We start from the raw sequence: 22,500 nt of genomic DNA on the forward strand, positions 1-22,500 counted from the left end.
CATCCTCCTTGTCTCTAAGTCCCTTCATTTTAATTTGTTCTACTTGGCTCTTCTCAAGTGAGAACCAGAGCAGAGATTTTTCTTGTCTTCCAAATTACTGGTGCTGAATGGGTAGGGTATAAATCCTGTGAGGAGCTCAGTAAAGTTAAAGCCTGTAAAGCTTTATAAAACTCATTATAAGCTGGCTTATACATTGTATCCATCTTTATTCTCTCTATTCATCTGGATATTTAAGGATAGTAAGGTCTCCTTTATGGCAAAACCTTATCTACACCAGATATACTGAATCCAATGATTTAAACAAAACCAAACCAAACCAAACAAAAAAAAAATCACCTTCTGTAGGCTCACATAATTTTTTAGATTATATCATCATCTTTTTATTCAGCAATTTTTGCTAGTGTTGGGAAGTGATGTAATACTGATCTGGGTTTTTTGTGAAAAAAAGTATTTTTCAGAATCCTGGAAGAGAACATTTGCTGCACTATAAACAGCACAAAAGCCACTTAATAAATGGGAGAATAGTGATGAATAATACTGTTTACCAGTTCTTGGATGGAGTTAGCTTTATACTGAGATTTCACAATGAAGAGAAAAGCCTCCTCTGCCAAATAATATATCAACAGACCGTCTATCTAAGGGGTACAACAACATAGTTTCATTGTGCTCTGGATGAATGTCATCTTTGTTATTTAAAAAGTAAGTAAGTTAAAGATGTTAAGTAAGTCTGGAGATATAATTTTATTTTAGTCTATTTTATTTTATGAGTTATTAGTCTGACTTACGTGTGCTTGTAGTTTTCCCTCTTATTAACACCGAATATTCGATATCCAGTTAATGGTTATAGTACGCAGTTTTGCACCACACAATAGACAACCATAGTAATCTTCCTTTAGGAATATCTGTGATAATTTATAGATGAGACAGCTACAAGTAAATGCATTAGGAACATATATCTGTATATTTGCAGTTAAAGTAACATGCTTTAAATTTGTATGCATATATATGAAGTATGTGTACGATATGAGTAAACAGATAACATACCTTTCAATACATTTGAATTATAGGTGGGGTACTTTTTCTTTCTTTTTGCAGGTAAATAGTTTTAAATCCTTTAAAGCAACATGTTCGTCTAACAGCCCAAACATGCTATTTGTTTGATGTTTGCAAGGGACATCCTTTCACAAAATAAAAACCCAAGATCTCAGACAGGGATAGCTGAGGAATAAAAAGAATTCAGGTATCAGAGGTAACAGTTTGCATATGGAGACTAAATGGCCTAGGTAACTTATTCAGCCTACTTACAAGTCCACAGTGACTACCAGACATTCTTCTATGTTTTTTTAATCAAGATGAACCATCTCAAAGGTTGCTTTAGATTTTCAGTAGTTACTTGCAATTTGTAACACTGCTATTAGATTCAGTATAACTGAGTGATACCATTAGGTTAATGGCTTTTTCTGTATTTGCTGCGGGCTGTTTTCATTGTCCTTTTTACCAGAGTACAAAATTCCAAATTTTAAAATGGCCTCGGAAACCTGGTGCTGGAGACAGGTTTTAAATTATCCTCCAATTCTGTATAGTTTTTTTTTTTAAATGGAATTAAACTGAGAGTTACATGAAATACTGTTAAAAAAAGTGTGTGTTTGCAGATGGGTCACAGTCCTTTCGGCTCTGGACTTTATGACGCCAAGAGAAGTCGGAAACCTACACAGTATTTGTGAATGCGAGATTTTGCCTTTAGATAGGTTTGAACTGAACAATCCGAAAAAACTCCCATAAGCACAGAGCTCCCTACTGTCTGTGTGTCTGAGAAGGCTGAAGAGCTCTGTTTATTGCAACAAAGGGTCTGGAATAAATTACGTTTAGTAAATTGGCTCCAGGTTTTCCTGTTTCAGACAGTAGCTTCGGAGCAATCTGTTTTATAGGCTCCACTAAATCTGACCAATTGCAAGGAGGTGACACTTCATTTCAGGGACGTGACATCACGCATGTGCCAGTTACGTCCAGCCACCTCTCTCTGGCAAGATGGCAGGACACCAGCAGATCAACATTTTGCCTTTTTGGCAGTTTTAACCTCCAGCCCGTTACGAATTTATGAGCCCCACAGGGAGGTCCTAGCAGGATGGAGCCAGGCTCCTCGGCCCCTCTTCAGCATCACGCCTCCCACCCCCGTGTGGGGCAAATAATAGCTCCTTTATTCCACTGGAAATACCCCTATTTCAGCGAGGTGTATGCATAGCTTCCTTCCCCAGTCGGTCTCGCAGGTGATAATTAACACAGTGCAGATATTTCCTAGCTGAAGCCAAGGTGGGAAAGCAGTTTTAGCCTCAGTATTTTTCTTTTCAGACTGTTTCCTCATTTATTTTGGGTCTGTTCACGATGAGGAAGTTTTAGAGCGTGTTGGTGCTTAGCAGAAGTATCAAAGAACTAAAGGAAACAACATTTTTTCCTCCTCTGACAAAACTCTTCTTACTTTTGAGGGGAGGAAAGAAAAGGGAAGTTAGATTTGCTCTTAGGCTTTATATTTTATTTCTGTTCATGGGTCTGATTACTTCTGAGCAGTGTGGCTATGGGTCTTTTCATACAGGACACTGATTGACATTGCATATGTTACAGAGAGGAAGGATATTTCCTGAAGACTAATGGCCAGTTAGTTGGTCTGAAGTTCATTAACCTGAGCTAGTCATCAGACCGCTGGAAGGACTCTGTGCAGAAGCTGGAATTGTATTAGAAGATCATCATAAACTAAAAATATATGTGACAATCTGGCCAGATTGCAATGAATCTAGGACAAGACAGGGTTGGCTCGAGCTCACAGAGCAGCTGCCTCCAGTGTAAACTAACCGCCTTGTGTCAGGACTTAAAACAAATGTTTTTTTCACAGACATTATTCAAATAAAAGGGGGAAGAAAAAAAAAAAAAGAAAAAAAAAAGAAGGAAGGTCTCCATTAGCAGAAGAACCCTACATGAAAAAATGAGGTTGTGAGGTATGGCCAAATGGTCAAGTTTGGTGCTGGTTCTCGATCTGTGATTAAACAAATGACAGTGTATTCAGGCAACTGTTTTGTTTTTTTTCTATAAGCGACAAATTTAGTCTTGATACTTCTCTCTACTTTACCTCAAGAAAATGAGCCCCAAATTCTGTGGTGAGATCCCTGTTGGCTGAGACCCAGGCCCTCAAGGCAAGACTTCTCAGCATATTTGCAGTGAGACTGTCTCCCACTTTATTGCTTCTTTTTGAAGTATGGTTTGTCTCTATCATCCTACTGAAGATGAACAAGGCTGGTGTCTCTTGTCTTCATATACTCCTCCCCCTCCTCCTTCCCCTTCTTTGCCCCCCCTCCCCCCCCGGGTATATTTCTTTAAGGTGATATAACCCTATGATAGTCTGGTGAACAGCAGTCCTTTGTAGTCCAACCACAAATAGATGTACCAGGATGGAAGAAGAAGAGGCCTTCTCTCAGGATCCTATACTCTAATAAAGGGAAGGAAAAGATGAACCAAAGGCATTTCATGTTTGTTTTGTTTTCTTTCCATGTCATCTCATGAATATGTAGTGGCATTTGGCCAAAAGCTGTGCTGCTCACTGAATGTGAGTGTTGAGGAAGGGACTGAGAAGAAAGAAGCTCAATGTTCTGCAATAGGAATGATGCTTCGGGCGTTTTACAAATCATTTCCCTCTCTCTCTTTCCCCGTCACACCCTTCCTGCACACTCCCTTGTCTTTTGCTATTGGCAGAAGGTCTGTAGGCTCAGAAAGCCCCAGCTTCATTTGAGAGAGGTTTCTTTCCACAGAATCACAGAATCATAGAATGGTTTGGGTTGGAAGGGACCTTAAATCTCATCTAGTTCCAATCCCCTGCCATAGGCAGGGACACCTCCCACTAGACCAGGCTGCTCAAAGCCCCATCCAGCCTGGCCTTGAACACCTCCAGGGATGGGGCAGCCACAGCTTCTCTGGGCAACCTGGGCCAGTGTCTCATCACCCTCACAGTAAAGAATTTCTTCCTAATATCTAATCTAAATCTCCTCTTTTTCAGTTTAAAAACATTAGCCCTTGTCCTATTGCTACAGTCCCTCATAGAGAGTCCCTCCTCATCTCTCCTATAGGCCCCGTTTAGGTGCTGGAAGGCTGCTATTGGGTCTCCCTAGAGCCTTCTCTTCTCCAGGTTTCAGTTCTGTCTTTGGCAGAGAGAACTGAAGGTGTCCTCTTTCCAGTCCCTTCATGACAGGAAGGATGTAGTGCCTGCATCACGAGGTGATAAATTGATTCTGGATGCCTCCACAGCTTGCAAAGGTGCCCTGGCCCCAGTGTTGCTGCGAGCTTAAGTGCCAGACCTGTGGAATGGCTCTGGGGCCATGAGCTGTGCTGAATCTCCCATGGGCTCACAAGGAGCCTTTCCCTTGATGTTCGTGCAAGCGCTGGCTAATGTGGGCACTAGGATTACTCTTTTAATCAGGATGTCTCAGTACCTTTCAGAAAAGAATTTTCATGGCAAGTCATAAGCCATTAATCTCGCTCCTAACCATAACATTTCCTTACTCTGTGATTTACAGCATAACTCAGATACTGACATTTGTCATTTCACAAATTATCTCCCTTGACCTCTGTTATCATGCACTTGTAGGTGGAAGGATCTGCGCTCGCAGATATTTTCATGCTCTGACCTCTGTCATTTATTAACCATCAAATTTTGCCTTCAGAACTCCGGATGCCATTTCGAATAATTTCATATGCAAAAGTGGAGTTATTGGGCAAAGGGGATCCCTCATAAGTGGGTACAAACAGGCCACCAGGAGAACTGTTGCTGCTCTCTGTTCAGCTACTGGGGTGGCAGTGTGACCTCGAGGAAGTAGGTTCACTGTAGTTTCATCATTCCGTATTTGCATAGGGAAAATAAGGACAGTGATAATTACTTTCATTTGTAAAGCACTTTAAGATTTATGGAATATGAATGACTGTTATTAAGTGAAAAGTGTTGCAAAGCTGGCTTAGTTGCACACTGTGCTAACAAAGTCCCGTATCAGCCTATTGACCTCAGCATGAACCACTCATTAAAGTTTATAGGACATTTTGGTGGGTGCACTGAGGCAGTTTTTCTGCTGGAAATATCATACTGAAAGCACATTTAAATCCATCAGCTGCATGGACTTTTTTCTCTATTAAAACTAAACACAACTGCTTGCTCTATCCAATTTTCCTGGTTTATTTATGAAAGTTTATGATGGGTATGTATTCATTGTTAACTCAGCTTGTACACCCATGGTATCTGAGATATTACAGTTTATTCTAGTCATAGCATAAACATACAATAGCTGTTGTACTGAGATAAAGAGAGTGTTATAAAACATTAAGATATCCAGTGGAGCGGTACGAACTAACAAGTTGCATGGTCACTTCTGAATGGCAAATATTCTTTTTATGGATACTGCATTAATTTAATTTGTGCTTAAATTTTAGGTATGCTAGACATTGGTGTTTGCAAAGTTTACATATTTTTCCAACCTCAGAGTGTGTAAGTTTAGTATTAAAGGAAGAGATTTACAGCATTTTGATTTATACTAGAGGAAAAAATAATTTTGTAACAAATGTGTTAAGTGAGCTACTCTTTAAAGATAGGTCTGGCTTGATTTCAGAATTATTATTTATATAATAATGCAAAAAATTGGCAGATGTTTTCTTTTTTCTTCCAGTTTAAATTTGGATTGTTTGAAAAGCTGGAAGATATTTCACCATAGTGCAAAAGAAGATACAGAAGAAGAGAGCAGAATGAGAGCTTCCCAAGTACCACATGCCTGCAGCCTGTTATCTTTAGCAATGCTGTTCCTTCCAGTCACTGGAACGTCAAAACAAAATATCCCAAGACTTAAGCTTTCCTATAAAGGTAAACTTTTCAGCAGTTTTTCTGATTCTGCCACTTTTGTTTTGATGTCATGTTGCCAGCAGTTCATTTGTGTTGCTAATCAGGAAAACAAAACTCAGTTGTCCCTACAGTTCCCAGAAACGTGTGATAGATGCCTTAAAGATGGATGAATTCTGCCTAGGGACAGTATTAAATTCTTTTTTTTGGTGTGGGGGGTACATGTTACTGAAATATAACTGTTTTTTTAAATTATTTTTTCAGTTTGTTCCTAGAGGATATTAATATAACATAAAGAAATTAGGGGGAAGTCATTGCCTAAACATAGATTTCTAGTGCTACTTGAAATGCCATGAGAGACATTCCCATGTGGCTGGTGGGGGTGGCATGGGATATGGAGGGCACTCACACCTTTTAAAAGCATCAGGGAAAGTCAAAAGACCTGCCCCAAGTGTTTCAAATGGCACTGACATTTTAATTTTGGAATTTTTAATTTTTTTTCTATCACCAAGTTGATATGTGAAACTCTTGAAATGTTGGGGTTTTTTCTTCTTATCTCTTTGGATCACAAAAGCGTCTTTTTCTGAGGACTTTCTTAACCTTTTCTGTACTTCTTGTTGAGAAGGTTAAAGGCTGAGGGGTTTGAACACAGATATATTTTTAATTCTTTATTGGACAAGTTCTTCAAAAAGGTGGATTTCTTGTTGCTTTGAATGCACAATACACAGTTCTTACAAAGCACAGAGATATATCATGTTGATATTGTCTTCTTTAGCTAAAGCAAATGCTCTACAGGTAGTTATTTTTCAGTTATGTCAGCACCCTGCCCTTAAGGGAGCTAATTCTGCTCTCGGTTTTTCAAACTTAGGTTTTCCTGTACGTTACAGGGTTGAACTCAGGATGGTGTGATGGGACAGGAGGCTGTAAAGCCTTCACCAGTAGTTATGATATGTTTATCGTGCGTTTAACACGCACAGGAATTTATTGAGTAAGCACAGTGACATACTATTTATTTGCAAGCTTCTCTTTTGCTAGATTTGTATGCCACTGTGTATGGTATTCCCCGGTGTATATCTGTGTTTAATGTGTTTGCGTGAGAGAGACAGAGGAAGAGAGATCAAGGGATCTTGACAACGTTTTTATACATTCAGGAAACAGTTGCACTCACTTAAGCCAGTGAATACAGAAACCAAAAGACCTGACATGAGTTATGAAAGTTAGCAATAAAAACACCCTAACATATAGCCAGACTTTTCACAGTTAGGCCTTTTGAGATAATTCCCAATAGCAGCATATACCATATGGTGATGGCATTTATTGTGGATTTGACACTCATGATTAGTGAATTCCTCTTGACTTCAAAAGCAGATAGCCTTTGGCGAAATCCTGGTGGATGCATTTGGCAGGTAAGGAGGGGGAGAGAGAAAAATTATTGAGGTCAAAACAGGTAAAAAAAAAAATTCACTGAAATCTTAGTTTTAAGTAGTGGCAAAGGCCTGCTGGGAGTGGTTGGGAAAATGCCTGAACTCGTTTAAAAAGACAATGAGTGGATGATTGATATTTAGGCCCTGACCCAAACTTTTATTAGCAACTTTATAAACCTTTCAGTTTGGCTTGAGGGATACAGTTTCCTATCCAAACTTATCCACCTATATCCCTGTAGGGGGAAAAAAAAGCAACAACAGAAACAAAATGGCACATAAATCTTAATTTGGAGAGCTGTGATGGAATTGAAAAGCCAAAGGAAAGAGAATTATCAGACTTCATTGTGCCTCCTCTTGCCTTTTTTTTTTTTTTTTGAAGGGGGGGATGATTATTTTTCTTTTTCCACAGGGAACCAGAAAAAAAGTTACTGCTGTGTTTTCACACTTCTGCATTTTAAATGATGCAGGTGTTGCTTGTCATAATTAAATCATATTTTTGTTGTTGATAACAGCGTGGCAGATGTAGTGACTAATATAGTTGTCAGAGTTAAGCTTACCTTCCGCCTCCCCCACTCCCCAAGTATTCCAGCCAAAATAACTCCAAGGTTTCTGAGAATAAGATGTAGGAGAAATGAACTGTCTTGCCAATTCTCATAAAATTGTTACAGTCATGTCATTGACAAGTCCTGGCATCTCCATTCTTTGGAATTAAGACTTGAAATGTCATGAGGAGGATAATACGGGGCCCTTTTCCTTCTTCATGGAAAACTGACCAAAATTGGCCACTTCAGGCAGCTCTGAAAACCTGGTCACACATGTGTGTTCGTTTGGCTGCTAAAGATGTTGTCTTTCAAGGGAAGGTTTCATCCCCTTCCAAGAGCAATGTGTTAATGGGATGGCATAGCTCCATCTTCCCAGAGCAGCTGAGCGTTTGCTCAGGCAGGAGAGCTGGAAGCGAGCAGGACTTTCCCCTGCAGTTACTTCATCTCACAGCTGCAGCCCAGCACACCTCAGCCGAGGGCTGGAAACTGCTTCTTGCCATGCCCTGACAGTAAAGAGAAGAAAGGGAACGCCAAGTGATGAATGCCAAGGATGAAGAAGTGTAGGGGACAAGAAGAGAGAAAGAAGACGAGGGAACGGTATTAAAGGAACACAGAAAATTGAGAGAGAAAGAAAGAGCTCAGTAGTGGAGAGGAAGGGGGACAAGGAGCAGGGTGGGGTAGCTAGAAGAAATGTCTATAACCGCAAGAGTGCTTCAATAAACCACAGTGCGTCACAAGTCCTCTGTTCAGGCAGCAATTAAAATTTTAGAGCTTGTCTGCATGGCAGTTATAGGTTTCCGTCTTATGTGAGATCACTTAAGGGGTGGAAATCTGTGCTGGAAAAGTTAAGATACAGATATTCCAGTGAATTATGTGGGTATCAACATGATGCTATATGAAGAATTTCCCTTATTGTTTGCCCCAGCTCTAAAAATGTGTTCTAAAAATCATACACACATAAAACTACGAATGCACTCAAGTCAGTTTAAGTATCGTTTAATACAGAGACAAAGTCATGTATACTCCACCTGTGTTAATATAATACACTATGATTTTTTATTACATACCTCATCCTATATTCCCACATTTCCCCCAATTCATTAATTGAATAATTCTTCAATATTTCTTTTTATCTTCTTCACTTAGACCTTAGCTTTTAGATATTGCTGTGTGTCATTCATATCCCAGAAATTATCACTGCTCTCATGATGCTTTTAAGGTGCTCTCACTACATAGACCATAATTAATCTATATTTCTTAGATACTTTTACAAGCTTATGAGATGGTTTTATTATTATGTTATAGTTTTAATATTATAATATTGTAGAAGATTACCATCTCTAGAAAACTCGGTTCTGATTTTTGAATAACATTCCATATTTTAATAGCCTTTGTATAACACTACATTCAGTCTCAGAGCAACAGTGTGTATTTATCATTCATTCTCATGTGGCTGGAGATACCCTATGGCCATCATCCAAACTGCAGAACTCAGCAAGCACAGAAGTGACATTCAGCTTCCCCAGTTGTACTGTCTGCTACCTCATTTAGCATCCTCATTCCCACCTCTACAGCAAATGCAGAAGATTTTTGTACGCCAGTCTCATTCAATACCGTCATTTACAGGATGGCATCAGTTCTGTTACTGAAGAAGGGAAGGGCCTGTGTCGTAATTCATATGTACAAATGTGTTTAATTTGTACTGCGTAGACAGTCTTATTTCTGTCTGTCTTTTGAGTAGTAGTCTTTGCCAATTTATTGGCAGGTTCTTTTTTTACAGTTTTTTTGTGTGCGTTTCTAGACTTTACTTTATAGGGAGAGACAGAGAATAACCAGACCAGAAGGCTGATTACCTTCTAGTAAAAAAAAAAAAATAATAAAAAATTCAACCTCTCTCAATTTGTGGCCCTCCTAAAATTTTCCAGTAGAAATGTAGACTCATAACTGCAAATTTAAGCCTATTGATTTGCTTTATTTTTTTGCTTTTCATCGACTTAGTCTGTGTGCTCAAAGAATCATAGAATCATTTGGGTTGGAAAAGATCCCTAAGATCATTGGGTCCAACCGTAAACCTAACAGTGCTAAGTCCACCACTAAACCGTGTCCCTAAGTGCCACATCTACACGTCTTTTAGTTATCTCCAGGGATGGTGACTCAACCTCTTTCTTGGTCAGCCGGTTCAAATGCTTGACAACCCTTTCGGTGAAAAAATTTTTCCTAATATCCAATATCCAATCTAAATCTCCCCTGGTGCACCTTGAGCTGTTGCCTCGTGTCCTACCACCTGTTACTTGGGAAAAGAGACCAACCCCCACTTTGCTGCAACCTCCTTTCAGGTAGTTGTAGAGAGCAATAAGGTCTCCCTTCGTCCTCCTTTTCTCCAGTCTAAACAATGCCAGTTCCCTCAGCTGCTCCTCGTAAGACTACGTTTATAACTCATAAGAATACTTTTATATTCGAGAAGTGTGCAGCCTGCTTTCTTGGCTAGGGAGTGTGCCCCAGCCCAGTTTTGGCCATTGTCACCAATGACATATCCACGTTGACATCCACAAACATATCTCATTGCCATGCGGGAAATAGGGCCATGCCCCAAAAGCAAGCCATGCGTGCTGTGGCCAGTGCTGATTTGGTCAGAGGACCAGGATCCTACCTTGTGACACAGCACATAGGAAAAGGCAAGACTGAAGGCAACCTTTGTCTTTTAAAACAGGATTTACTTAATACTGTTAAAAACAACTATGGCAGCAATTCAAGTCTAATAAAGATGAACATTATTCTCAGCTGATTTTTTTCTTCTTCACATTGAATGAATTAAGATGCATTCTCCCTGCTACTAAAGTCACGGCAAGAGTTTTGCCACTGAAGTAAATTGAAGTAGGATTGAATTTCCACTCCTCCTCGCTCTCCATCTTAAATAAGTGAACATGCAATTCTGTCTTCTGTGTTGAAGGCTGACAATGCTAAATCATCAGCTTCACATGGAAATTAGCCATGCCTAAGAATTGTTTAGCTTCATGCAGGGTTTTGTATACATGATTTTCTTCCCCCTAAGAGTGATCCATTCTTACAACATGGTGAAAAAGAAAGCAGAGGTTAACATTTTGGTGACGGGAATTCTTTTGAAAACTTGTCTGGATTAGTACATTTCCTTAATGTTCTAAAAACGATCCTTTGAACATGCTTCTTTGCAATATCAAGCATCCTGTGAGAAACAGGATATTTTTTGCTTTAAATGTGTTTCATTTTACAACAGACAAGATGCTTAACTGTTGCATCAGAGCAGTTAGTTTGTTCTGTTTCAGTAAAGCTGGCCTATTTCCATGTCATGCACCATTTAATTATGCATATAAAATATACTTACCATTGTATAGCTCCATGAGCCTCATTTAAACTGTCTGTGACATTGTGGTAATCCCAGCACCACGATGGGGGTGTTGCACAACTGTGAATGGTTGGAACGCGGTAAACCCGTGATGTACAAAAAAGCCTAGAAATGAGCTTGCATTCCTGCAGCTGTGCTAGCTCTACAGGAAGAAGAAGAAAAATCAGTAAAAAATGCTTTTGTGGCAATATCAGCAGCTGTAATTCTGAATGCCAATGCAGATCAAGGAAAATGTGCTGAGTGAGGAAGTGCTGAATCCCTTGTTTGTTTTTAATTCGGTTTTGATGATTTGTGATTTCTCTGAAAAATATGTCTGAGATTCCTTTGTAGAGTAATATAAAATATTTATGTGAGAGTTAAGATCCTAGTTTCAGATGCTGGTCTAGTTACAAAATAGATTTTGCCTGTTTTGTCTCAAAAATGCTTTCGTGAAGCAGTGAACACAGCGACTTAAAACGTACCGTAGGTTGCAGATGGATGGGCATTGCTGTCCATGTGATGAAAGACTCTTGCATATGTTGTAGACTAAGTATAAACTTGAAGGGGTTTATTACATTTTAGTAACGGGAAAAACAGCGAGTTTCTTACCAACATTTTTTTCCTTTTTTAAACTCGTGAACTTGGAGGTCAGATCCAACTATATGTTGCATTTTCTGTCATATAATTATCATATATATAATGTCCTGGAGAGCAGCCTCCAGTCAGTGACATCAACAGTTTACATAGCAGTTGAACTAAGAATAACCTTAGAGAACTGACCCGTATCAACCTCTTAACAGTGTAAACAGCCTTTAGCGCACAACAGTCTTCTTTTTTTTGTGATCACAAAAGGGCCTCAATTGGATAAAAAAAGAATTGTGTTCACAAAATACCAAACTATTCTGCTGAATGTTCACTTGATTAAATCTCAGAAGATGAGAGAGAAAAACAAAAGAGCAAGACTTTGGGAAGAACGAGTGGTCCCTTGCAAAAAAGAGGATGAGAACACCAAAAACCTCTTCCCTAGAAGAATGCGGGGAAGATACATCATCAGTGGCATCAGCTTCGAACAGGGTACTTTCAGAAATATTTGTCTAATTGCACTTTCAGGACAGCTATTTGTAAAGCTAAGCCAATCCTGAGTAGTTTCAAAGATCCCAACCTTGTTCGCTTTCTATGCACTAATTTGAGGGCATGATCCTCTTGACGTCAGTGTGTGTCTAGCGGTGGACATCTGTGGTTGCAAGCGCAGGTCCTCGAGTCACATCCTATTTCCCTTTCCTCCCTCCTCGTTTTTGCTGTTCCATTTATAGACAAGTTCCTCAAAGAAGGGCTGGGGGGTGCAGGGGAGATCTGTTCTGTAGTCAAAGTCCTTTGGAGATAAATCCGCAAAGAGATAGCAGAAAGAGACACAGACAAAATTTCCTTTATCGTGACAGAGCACTGTCAGAGAAGTCAGAGGGATTGGCTAGCTGTGGTTAAAAGAGGCATTTAGACAAAGGTGGGAGTGAAAAAGGTACCTTTTTTCCACTAATTCACGAGAACAGGCATTCTCCTTTGTGATCCAAATCCTGGCTGTCCCAGAGAAGTATGCTGTGTTGTACCACAGAGTTTGATAGCTAAAAGGTTGCTGAAGACTGTACAAATAAGACTATACAAATCCCTCTGCATTACCACCCTGGATTTCTTTGAAAAATATTTCTCACTAAATATGTAACACAACAGAAATCCGTATGACACCCGCTGGTGTCCCAAAATGGATAAATAAATGTAAATATTAATAATAAAAGATATCACCCCCCCACCCTCCAATATTACATAATAGGTCATGCCTATATATTAATGATCGACTGGAGGTAATATGATGGTGCACATGGTCACCTTGTGCAGACAGACATCTCTCATATTCCTTGCCCTGCAATTTTTAGTACATACAGTCCTATTGCAACATCGCCTAAGTTTAGAAGGCAGATGTTGGGTCCACCTGCACATGTGCACGTGGGACTTTGAATCTGACAGAGGTTGCTAGGCACAACTCCAACACAAACAACTAAAATATAAGGGAATTAATGCAAATATTCAGTGACCTCTGGTTTTAATGGCTTCATAAGAACTTAACTCCTGTCAATATCAGAAAGTATAATTGATAATCGTATTTCACTTTGCCATCGGAGAACATTATGCTACTCCAAGCTATTATAATGTGAATTGTTTTTACTTTCATTGCTGGAAGAGGTTCTTTGCTATTGCCAGTGCAAAATTATTTTGAAAACCTACTTTCACATTGGACAAGTGAGTTACCTTGCTACACGTGCTTGCTTTTTAATCAAATAAAATACATCTGGAAAGCTGGAAAAAAAAATATAAGGAGAAAAATCTTAGAAGTTTCCTGAAAACAGTCATTCTCTACATTTAAACCACACTTTTTTAACAGAATGTCCATCCTGTGCAGCTACCCCAGATAACAACGAAGTGACTTAAACAGTGCTTCCCTGTAGCAATTGCATCCCTGTACTGCACTTTAGCAATTTAGAGCAGGGCTATTAATTTTGCCTTGTGAGCTCAACCAGCAGTCATGGTCGTAGAAACAGCTAAAATGTTAATGACCCCACTGTCTTTATAAAAGTTCTTGTTCCTTATTGAGAGCATGGGAAAGAAAGATTAGCTGGCCAACGTCAGAGAGGGAACCCCCCTGCAGGCACAGGAACAAGCAGTTACTTGTGGGGAGAGCAAGCAGGAACCTCCTAAAGCAGGTTTGCTGCCAACAGCGGAAATATCTGTTCCACTGACAGGTAAATCTGCTCACAGAGGTCCCTGCCCTTCGCCTCCCTTCCTGTGCAGGCATTCCTCCCACCGCAGCCCTTCAGCCCTGCCAAACGCTGCCTTTGCTCCCTGGGTCATGCTGGTGAGCTGGTTATTGTTTCCCAGACCTGGTTTCACCTCCTTTACTGTATCTGCTCTGCCTCCTCGTCCATCTGGACCTGGCTTGGTTGAGTCAAGATACCAGAAGAACTTTTCAAAGCCAGTAATAAGGAAATTTCCTTGCCCTCAGGGGAACTGTGGGAAGGGCGTTGAAGGACCATCAGCACTTAACAGGCTCTCTCAGACGGTGGTTTCATGACAGCTAAGCCAACATAACAGCATGCTACTTCTGGAAGGAGGACATCTCCCTCCCTGCTCCTTTCTCCCCAAATGCACATATCCATGTCTTTCCTCCCTCATCTGCTCCCAGATGCATGGACCTGCCCTTTCTCTTGCACCAGCTCCAGCTCTCGTCAGCCCCCTTGGCAAGGACATACGCTATAAGTAGTTAGGACTTTATCTCTCTATCTTATTTAGCTTTACAGCCTGACTGTACAGCTTGTGTGGGCTCTGGTCCAGTGCTTGGAGTCAGAGAGAAGAATGGCCCCCACAGCTTCTTGCTGTACGCTCAGGACTAGATCCTCAGCTGATAAAATTATTGCAGGTCCCAGTGGTTAAACTCAGGGTCTGTCTCTGAGTCTTGATGCAAGTGTGTGTCTGTGTGTCTGTGTGTCTGCGGAGCATGCAGAGGGTGGGGAAGGGTGGGATGTACAGCTATTGAGTGCTTTCATAAAAATCTGTGTTGCTCACAAACACTGGTTATAACTCTTGTGTAGTATGCAACTACACTAGCATGGAAATTGCAAATAGTGATAGGCAACAAATCTGGATTTTTCTGTCTGTGAGCTGTTCGTTTAAGTCTTGAAAACAGAGGCACTAGTGAAGTAAATGAGCAAGTAAATCTGTTTGGCATTAATTCTCCTTTGCACTGCCAACTCACCTTCTTCACTTTGTGCTACCCTGTATCTCTCCTAAGCCTGTTAGTATTGATATTAATGTATTTTTTCAGGCCCATGCCATCTGACACTGTTATTACAACAAAGTTGTTCGTGCCGCTGCAGTTCAAGGTCTCTCATCTTTTATCCTGAAAGTCTTATCTGCTTTGCTGTGAACATTACTCTCATTAGGGAGCTGGAAAATATATTTGAACCCGGTGAGAAAAATGTTAAAGTGAAAGTATTATTAAGATATCTGACCATTTAAAAAACAGTATCTTTCATGTACAACAGCTGTAAGCTCAATGGAGCAAGTCCTGGTGTCAGATGGGCAGTCTGGGAAAGCAGGTCTGAATAAAGTGAGTCAGACTCCCAAAGAGATCTGTCAGCACCTATTGGTAGCGTCAGACCAGGTACTGAGCCAAATCCGTATTTCTGTAGCCAATTATGCCTCAGATTATTCGAGACAACTCCTTGCAGGTTTAAATCCTGGACATTGAAATCCACAACAAAATTCTCATCTGCTCCAACTATGAAACAAAGTCCACTTATCTTTATTCCTAAGGCTGGAATTTCATGGACAAAGCAAAAACTGAGTAAGGATTTAAAAATGTGTCGTGTTCTGCGCAGCTGCTGCCAGATAGTACCGACGGAAGAAATAGCGCAACCTGCTGTTATTTTACCAGCCCACAGATATACGGGCTGTAAGGTGTCGCAAAGAGCTCCTCTGTATGTTCTCAGAAGTTTTTCTAAAGTAGGAAATTCCATGTACAGGTGCTTGAAAATACTCTAGCCACTTTTGTGTCACTCTGAAGAAAGTAAAGTCTGAAATGAAAGGTTGGTACTATTTTGAAGGCAAGTGCAATACGATGACAGTAATTTGTTTTGAAAGGAGGGATAGCACTGCGTATAATTTTATGAACCATACGTTTACAAAGGAAGAGCTATGTGCCTTGAAGTGCTAAATATGATCACCATGTTGCATTTCTAACACCTGCATGTACTGGAAAATTACAATACACATCTCCATCCAAGCAGGAAAGAATGAGTCCACTGCTGCAGCATGGAGTGTGTTCATTCATGCAAGTTAATGCAAGTCCAGATGCCTGAGATGGTTTTGATGCTAGATGTCTTCTAGGCACAACCTATTGTCAGTGCATTTTCTTTGTGTCGCCTGTTCCTCAGAGCATGGACTAATGCCCACACTTCATCCATCCTGACTATGTCCTTCATAAGATCCCTGCTTTTCTAACTGCATGTCAAAGAATTATGCACCTAAAGGTAGCTTGAAGGTTCATGAGATGAGATGGTAGGCTACTTGGAGCAGTAAAACAAATTCACGATCAGTGAGACTAACTCAGCTTTTTCAAATCAGCCAGTCAAAGAGGATTTTGCCATTATTTCCACCTGAAGCCTATCATCGCTCTCTTGCTTTCTATGGATTTGTTTGGCTGATAGATTGGGAGGAACAAGAGGCTGGGAAATGGTTAACCAGAGCATGAAGAAAAGGACTTTGAGTTGCTGCAAGATATCTAAAAATTGTGATTTTTAACTAGAGAGAATTCATTTGAAGATTTCTTTTCCCAGGGTCTCAGGCTATTTGTCACTATAGATCTAGTACTGTGGGTTTTCAGACTAGCTTCAGGAATAGGTGAGTTTATAAGCTATCCCCCTCAGAATAGGGCAGAGGTTTTATCTCAGCTGCTTGACACTCATGTCACTGGAAGGTAATTTTAAAAGACAGGGCTAGAGCTTGGTCTCTAGGTAAGTTGACAGTTCCTCTTCTATATGGTCAAGAAGAAAACTGGCCTCTGACTTCAGTAGTAGCTTGAAGTTTTACTCTGCTAGGTATAAGGAAAAAGCCTTAAGTTCTTAGAGAGCAATATCCTCTCATCATTGAGATACTTTGAAAGGAATTTTGAAATAAAACTGAAGTGGAAGAAAGCAGATTTCAGTCAAACGACAGATTATTTACTCATTACTCAGGCTGAGGACCCCTGAGAGGTGAAGAGAAAAAAGGTAAGGTCGGTCCTGACAGTCGAAAATGAGGAAATAGAGGCGATGAGTCCATCGTTTGCACGTTCTGCCTTTCATTTAAAGAGGTGATTTAATTTGGCCTTGGAAACAGCAGTGGTTTTGCTTACTTCGGCAGTTTTGCAAGAAAGATAAGCTACTTAGGAAGAGGGAACCTGTGCAAATCCACAGTCTTAGGTCTTCTTCAGAAAAACAAATGTTTTGCGCAAATACGTTTTCAGTTGTGCTGTCTAAAGTTAATTATTTAGTTTGGCTCTGTGAAGTTTGTGAGTTGAGCTTTTGCATTTTTTCACCAATAACTTGAAGTCACAAAGCAGCTTTTAATCACCTTTGCAATAATAACACTTTACAAGTTATTTGTGCAGCTGTTTCACTAGTCAAATTTATTTGCAGTTAAAATGCAATTAAAATATGCTTCCGTAAACATAAGCGAGAGTTGTTTAGTTTATGTTTTAACTGTGTGTATTTTTGGTCGTAAGCACCTACCTCTTTTGTTTTACAGTATTACCATTTTTGCAGATTTAAAAAACACAGCGTCAGACAAAGACAGGACTGTAGATTGATTCTAACCCCTGGCTCTAAAATAGATGAACTAAATAATCTGCAGTAGTCTCAATTCTGATCTTGCAGAAGCACTTCCTTTCAAATGAGCTTTACTGATGTGAAAGAGAATCAGGTCCTACAGCATGATTTACTTTTTTTTAAAATTTTTTTTTTCCTTTTTTTTTTTCCTCTTTGTGGGTGGAGTAGCTGTTGTGAAGGTTATCTCAAGATAATGTGATCTGTCCCTTCCCGAAGAAAGATGTGACAAATGTCTTCAGAGCACTGCACAGAGAGAGCTAGTGCTTAGTTACCGTTGTCTGTAATGACGGTTCGAGAAGCATAGTGCTTAATGGTGCGACTTCAATTACTTATGACTTTTCTGGGTTGTAAAATGCTGACAGATTTGACATCTGTCAATAAGTATTTGCAAATAAAGATGTAGGAAATGTTAAGGTTGCTGAGCAGGCTCATAGAAGTGCTTGAAGCTCAAAGTAAAAATGCCCTGAAATGCCTTAAATCCCGCAGCAGAGTGTTCCTGAATTTTGGAGCGATCTTTGAAAAAATTCTCATTCCCATGTCACCTTCCTAGACTGTAATACTCTCCTGGAGAACAATCCAATCCTAAAAGAGGAACAGAAGTGTCTAACTCAAAATATGTAGTAGAGGATTGGCTTTGGGGACTACTCAGAAAGAGAACCAAGATTTTAACACAATATTTTGCCAACAAGAAATCATGTTTTCTCAGTTCCCAGTAATCCTTATCCTTTTGGAAAGGCCCTGCTGTGCCATGAACATGACAGTTTCCTCCAGGCCAAGTAAAATTCATTGTAGAGCAATGAGAGCCACATGGCATGCACAACAAATCATCATTGTCCATGGCGAGATGCAACTACACAAAATACAACTAACAACTAACTTGCTTCTTGCAATATGTAGTAGATGTTGGTGGTAGACTGGAACTATTCTCTTTGCCTTCATACAAATACATCTGGGGTCAATTGGATCTTTTAAACTCAGAATACATTTGGAATTAAGTAAATTGCTACACTGACATGTCTTTAACCCCAAAATTTAGTTGAGGATTCGCATAATACCCATGTAAATTGTCATGGGTATTTTCCAGTACATGAAAGGCCTTGCTTCTATCTGGAGGAAAATGACGTGACTTTTTTTTTTTTTAATTGTATATGAAAACTACAGAAATATACAGCCTTTAAATTCAGAGTCCTTCAAAGGTGTCATTAAATGTAGCTGTTTTGAAGCAGGTTGGGGAGTTCCCTTTCTGCCAATTTAGGCAAGGGCTGTCATTGCACAAATGTCTGTCACTGGCCACAGAGGCAATTCTGAGTCTTGACCGGGCGGTGCCAGATTGCTGCGTGCTTACACCATGCCGGAGACAAGGAACAGCAGCACAGTCACCACATATGTGACCCGGGGCTAAGCAGTCTAAATACGCTGTATAAATGTAAATATATATTACCAGAACAGAATGACATTTTTTCATTTGAAGCCTTTATGCCATGGCTCTGCTGCTGGAGGTTATTTAAGTAAGCAATGATCATGCTGTTGTGAGCCAAGTCCACTGAGACACTTTTCTAAATGAATAAAAAACAGACACTATTCCAGTTTCTACCCTCAACAGTGAAATATTAACCCAGAAAGGGAGTTTGCTGAATATTCATTTAATCGCCGGACTGGAAAAAACTATTTTTCAGTAAAATAGCAAATACACGCTATAAACTGAGTGCTGAATATGTACTCGTGAAAGACCATCCCTGTAGCTAACCTTGTTTCTGTGCATTTTGAGAATGTTGTTTCTATATTAACCTGTCTACAGAAATGCAGTGATTCAAATCAACAGCCTGCTCTGAGCTTGAAAACCATTGAGCAAGAGTGCTTTTCACAGTAAATTTTTCCAGTGTAATATCTTTGGTGATATTAAATATATCTCACTGTGAAGGGCAATTTCAACCCATAAGATTGGATTATTTTGCTTTTATGGAGTGAGAACAATGATTAATTTGGCTGTAATTTAATAAATTCTCTGTTAATGTTTACTTGACAAATTTTATTAGGTCATGTTTCAGTTTTAATCTTATCAGTGACCACGTTCAGAGTCTTATTTCCAAGCTCTTTTCAATAGTTAGTAAATAACTGACCAAATCTGATTCTTCACCACTTTGCAGCTTGTGTTGTCATTTGCGTCAGTATGAAATCAGTGTGCAATGCTGTCATTTCAATCTGGGACATTTTACAGATGTTTTCCCTATGATGCAGTGAAACAAATGGCTGTACAAGGCACCGGGCAGGGCTCATTCCCACTTGGGCATTTCAGTCATGAGGCAGCTTTTTCCCTCCCTGTTGTAGCTGTTCTAGGTGTTTTTTTTTACTGAGAAATACTAGAAGTGTTAAGCAATAGATGACAAATGTCCTTTTGGGATGGTCACTACAGAGATCATTCCTTCCAAATACGAAAGAAATGGGAAGTAGAGAGCAGTCCCAGTCATCTCCTTTCAAGTATGTGGAGAATCAGGTCTACATATTTTGGCAAGTGACACACTTGCAAAGGCCCATGGATTGCATGACTCTAAGCAATGAAAGTGCTTCAGAGAATTTGCACAAACGTATCATTTATCCTTACTCAGATCAAATTCCTAAAGCTGGAGATGAGAAGGAATTTTTCCCTGATATTCTGCATCTTAGTTACCCACGTCCCACGGACGAGTACCGCGATGTGACTGGAAGCTTGTCATCAGAGGAGATTTAAAAGTAGCAGAGGGTGGTATGGATTGCTCAAATGCAGTAGTCTGTGAAATTCATTAATCTCTCCTGTTTATTTATGTTATTGCCCGTGAATGACTAATTGCTAGATATTACTATCCTGTGTTCCTCTTCTTCCTCCCATCCTATCTACTAACTGGGACACAGAGCTGTCAAATAGGGATTTAATTGAGACTGCAGAATTAATAAAGCTTTTATTATTATATACCATGGATCACATAATCTAGTAATGCAGCCAGCTCTTATGTCACGGGTGGAGAAGAGAAAGACAATGACTCAGAAATGATGCACTCTAGCAATGCTCAGCTGATAAACAGTATTTTAGAGATCAACCAAGAAGAATTTGAGTAGCCCAAGGGAGCTAAAACCTCCTGCTGTGCTATGGTCAGTATCAGAGAATCCTTCCCTAATAAACAGCTCCATCATTTCCAGTACCAAGAATTTCCAGTCAGAAAAAACAAGGGAGGAGGTTTGTACAGAGTATGACATCTAATGAAGATACATCTACATCACGCACAAAAATTAACAGTTTGACAAGAAGTGGCTGTCCTGTTAACAGAGAACCCAGTAACAAAAAAAAAAAAAGCGTCAGGAGGAGAACATCTTTATTTCTTATTGGGTGAAAACACACTAGTGGAGTGAGCTAAGCTTCAGAAGTTGTCGGTTGAGAGGGCTTTCCTTTTTCCCTTTTAAAATTTGTATTTATTTATAACCCTATTACACTTCAGCCAGGCTATTCATCAGCCAGCTCTAGTGTAAGAAGTAGCCAGACAGGACTTGTGCTTTTATAGTACCATGCTAATGAGAAGTTGTTCCTAAGTGATCTTGCTGTCAATTAATAAACAGGTCTTTTAAAGTGTTACTAATTTAGCAAAAAATACCCTGACATCTCTGTCTTCACAGAAAATAGGACAGCGCTGGAGTAAAGCAGTGTAGTGCTTAATGTTAGATTTAATTTTTCAATGTGAAGTAAGATTTTTTTTTTTCAACATACTGCCAAATAAATCTTACCTAGGGGAATAGGAGCTGCAATACAAGGCAATTTGTTTTCAGACTGTACCGTAACAACATTCAGCAGTGAGCCAGACAAAACCACATGAGTGTTTGCAGAAGTGACTGAGCCAAAATATAATTGTCATAATTATATACTAGGTAGTCAGATTAATAATGATAAAATATTTTTTCTCCCATAGTGCTGTTTATTAGCCAGCAACAGGACTTAATCTTTGCTTTGCCTGTCACATGTTTTGTGAGAGATCTTGTAGAAAAAAGGTTGTTGGTTTTTTTTGGTTTTTTTTCTCTTTATTTTGTTCAGGAGTTACTCTGCAAAAAAAACTGGCCCTGGTTTTCATCGTGATCAGGAAGTGTAAATGACTTATGCTATAAATCTGGGCTCTTCAGCAGGAAGAATACATTGTCCATCCAGTGCCAGGAAAGGTGGAAATACCCTTAATTTTATATTCAATTCAATACAGGATTTACCTTTATGTCCCAAGATTTCTGCATAGTTTAGCTTGGAGAGGTTGCCTGTGGAAGAACTGATTCACATGTTTATTTTTGTTCTCCCCAAATTAATGACTCTCCAACAAGACTAAACCCTCGTTGTGCTCTTTTCTATATGTTGTTTATGTCTTCATCCAGAATTACATCCACAGACTCTTCATTAAGCAAAAGGTTACAGACTTTTTACTTTACAGCCTTTTAGCTTTTTTACAGGAGAAGCATAGATTCTTTCATTAGCTTCATAGAGAACCATGTTTTTCTTAATTACCTTCTGAAAGAGATTGGAAGCCACTATTAAATCACAGTAAAACTTAAGTGTCAAATTTGTGCTTTTAATAGGGAAAACTTCTTCTGCAGACAGGATAAGGATGTAGGAACAGCCACCCATTGCTACCTCTGTAAGGAAAGTAAAGACCTCAGGACCTTAGAGGTGTTGCTACTGGATGTTCCCTGTAATATGCTACTACATTGCTTTCATTTCAGTACTGTGCCATAGGGATGTACCTCTGCTGGATGGTTGTTGATTCAAATCTTAGTTCTCAAATGAAATGATAGTAATTGAAAATTTAATTGTAGCAATTCTCTACATTGCCACCAGAACTTAATATTAGACAATGGACAAACTGACCTTATATCAAACTTTCTATACACA

The 22,500-nt window shown here is 39.5% G+C and overlaps 1 protein-coding gene across 12 annotated transcripts in view; it reads left to right on the plus strand.

Moving 5' to 3' along the window:
• SEMA3D (semaphorin 3D) overlaps window positions 1–22,500 on the plus strand; it is a 143,891-nt gene that overhangs the window by 39,737 nt on the left and 81,654 nt on the right. For 9 of the 12 annotated variants that reach the window (XM_074573352.1, XM_074573353.1, XM_074573357.1 and 6 more), the window contains one exon: window positions 5,697–5,887. In XM_074573352.1, coding sequence (XP_074429453.1) covers window positions 5,773–5,887 — 115 coding nt within the window. In that variant the 5' untranslated portion in view covers window positions 5,697–5,772. Of the gene's footprint in view, window positions 1–448; window positions 700–5,675; window positions 5,888–22,500 lie in introns of all 12 variants that reach the window. The other 3 variants (XM_074573350.1, XM_074573349.1, XM_074573355.1) reach the window with 2 other exon arrangements.

This window comes from Larus michahellis, chromosome 1 (assembly GCF_964199755.1).
Source record: "Larus michahellis chromosome 1, bLarMic1.1, whole genome shotgun sequence".
Lineage (NCBI taxonomy): Eukaryota > Metazoa > Chordata > Aves > Charadriiformes > Laridae > Larus > Larus michahellis.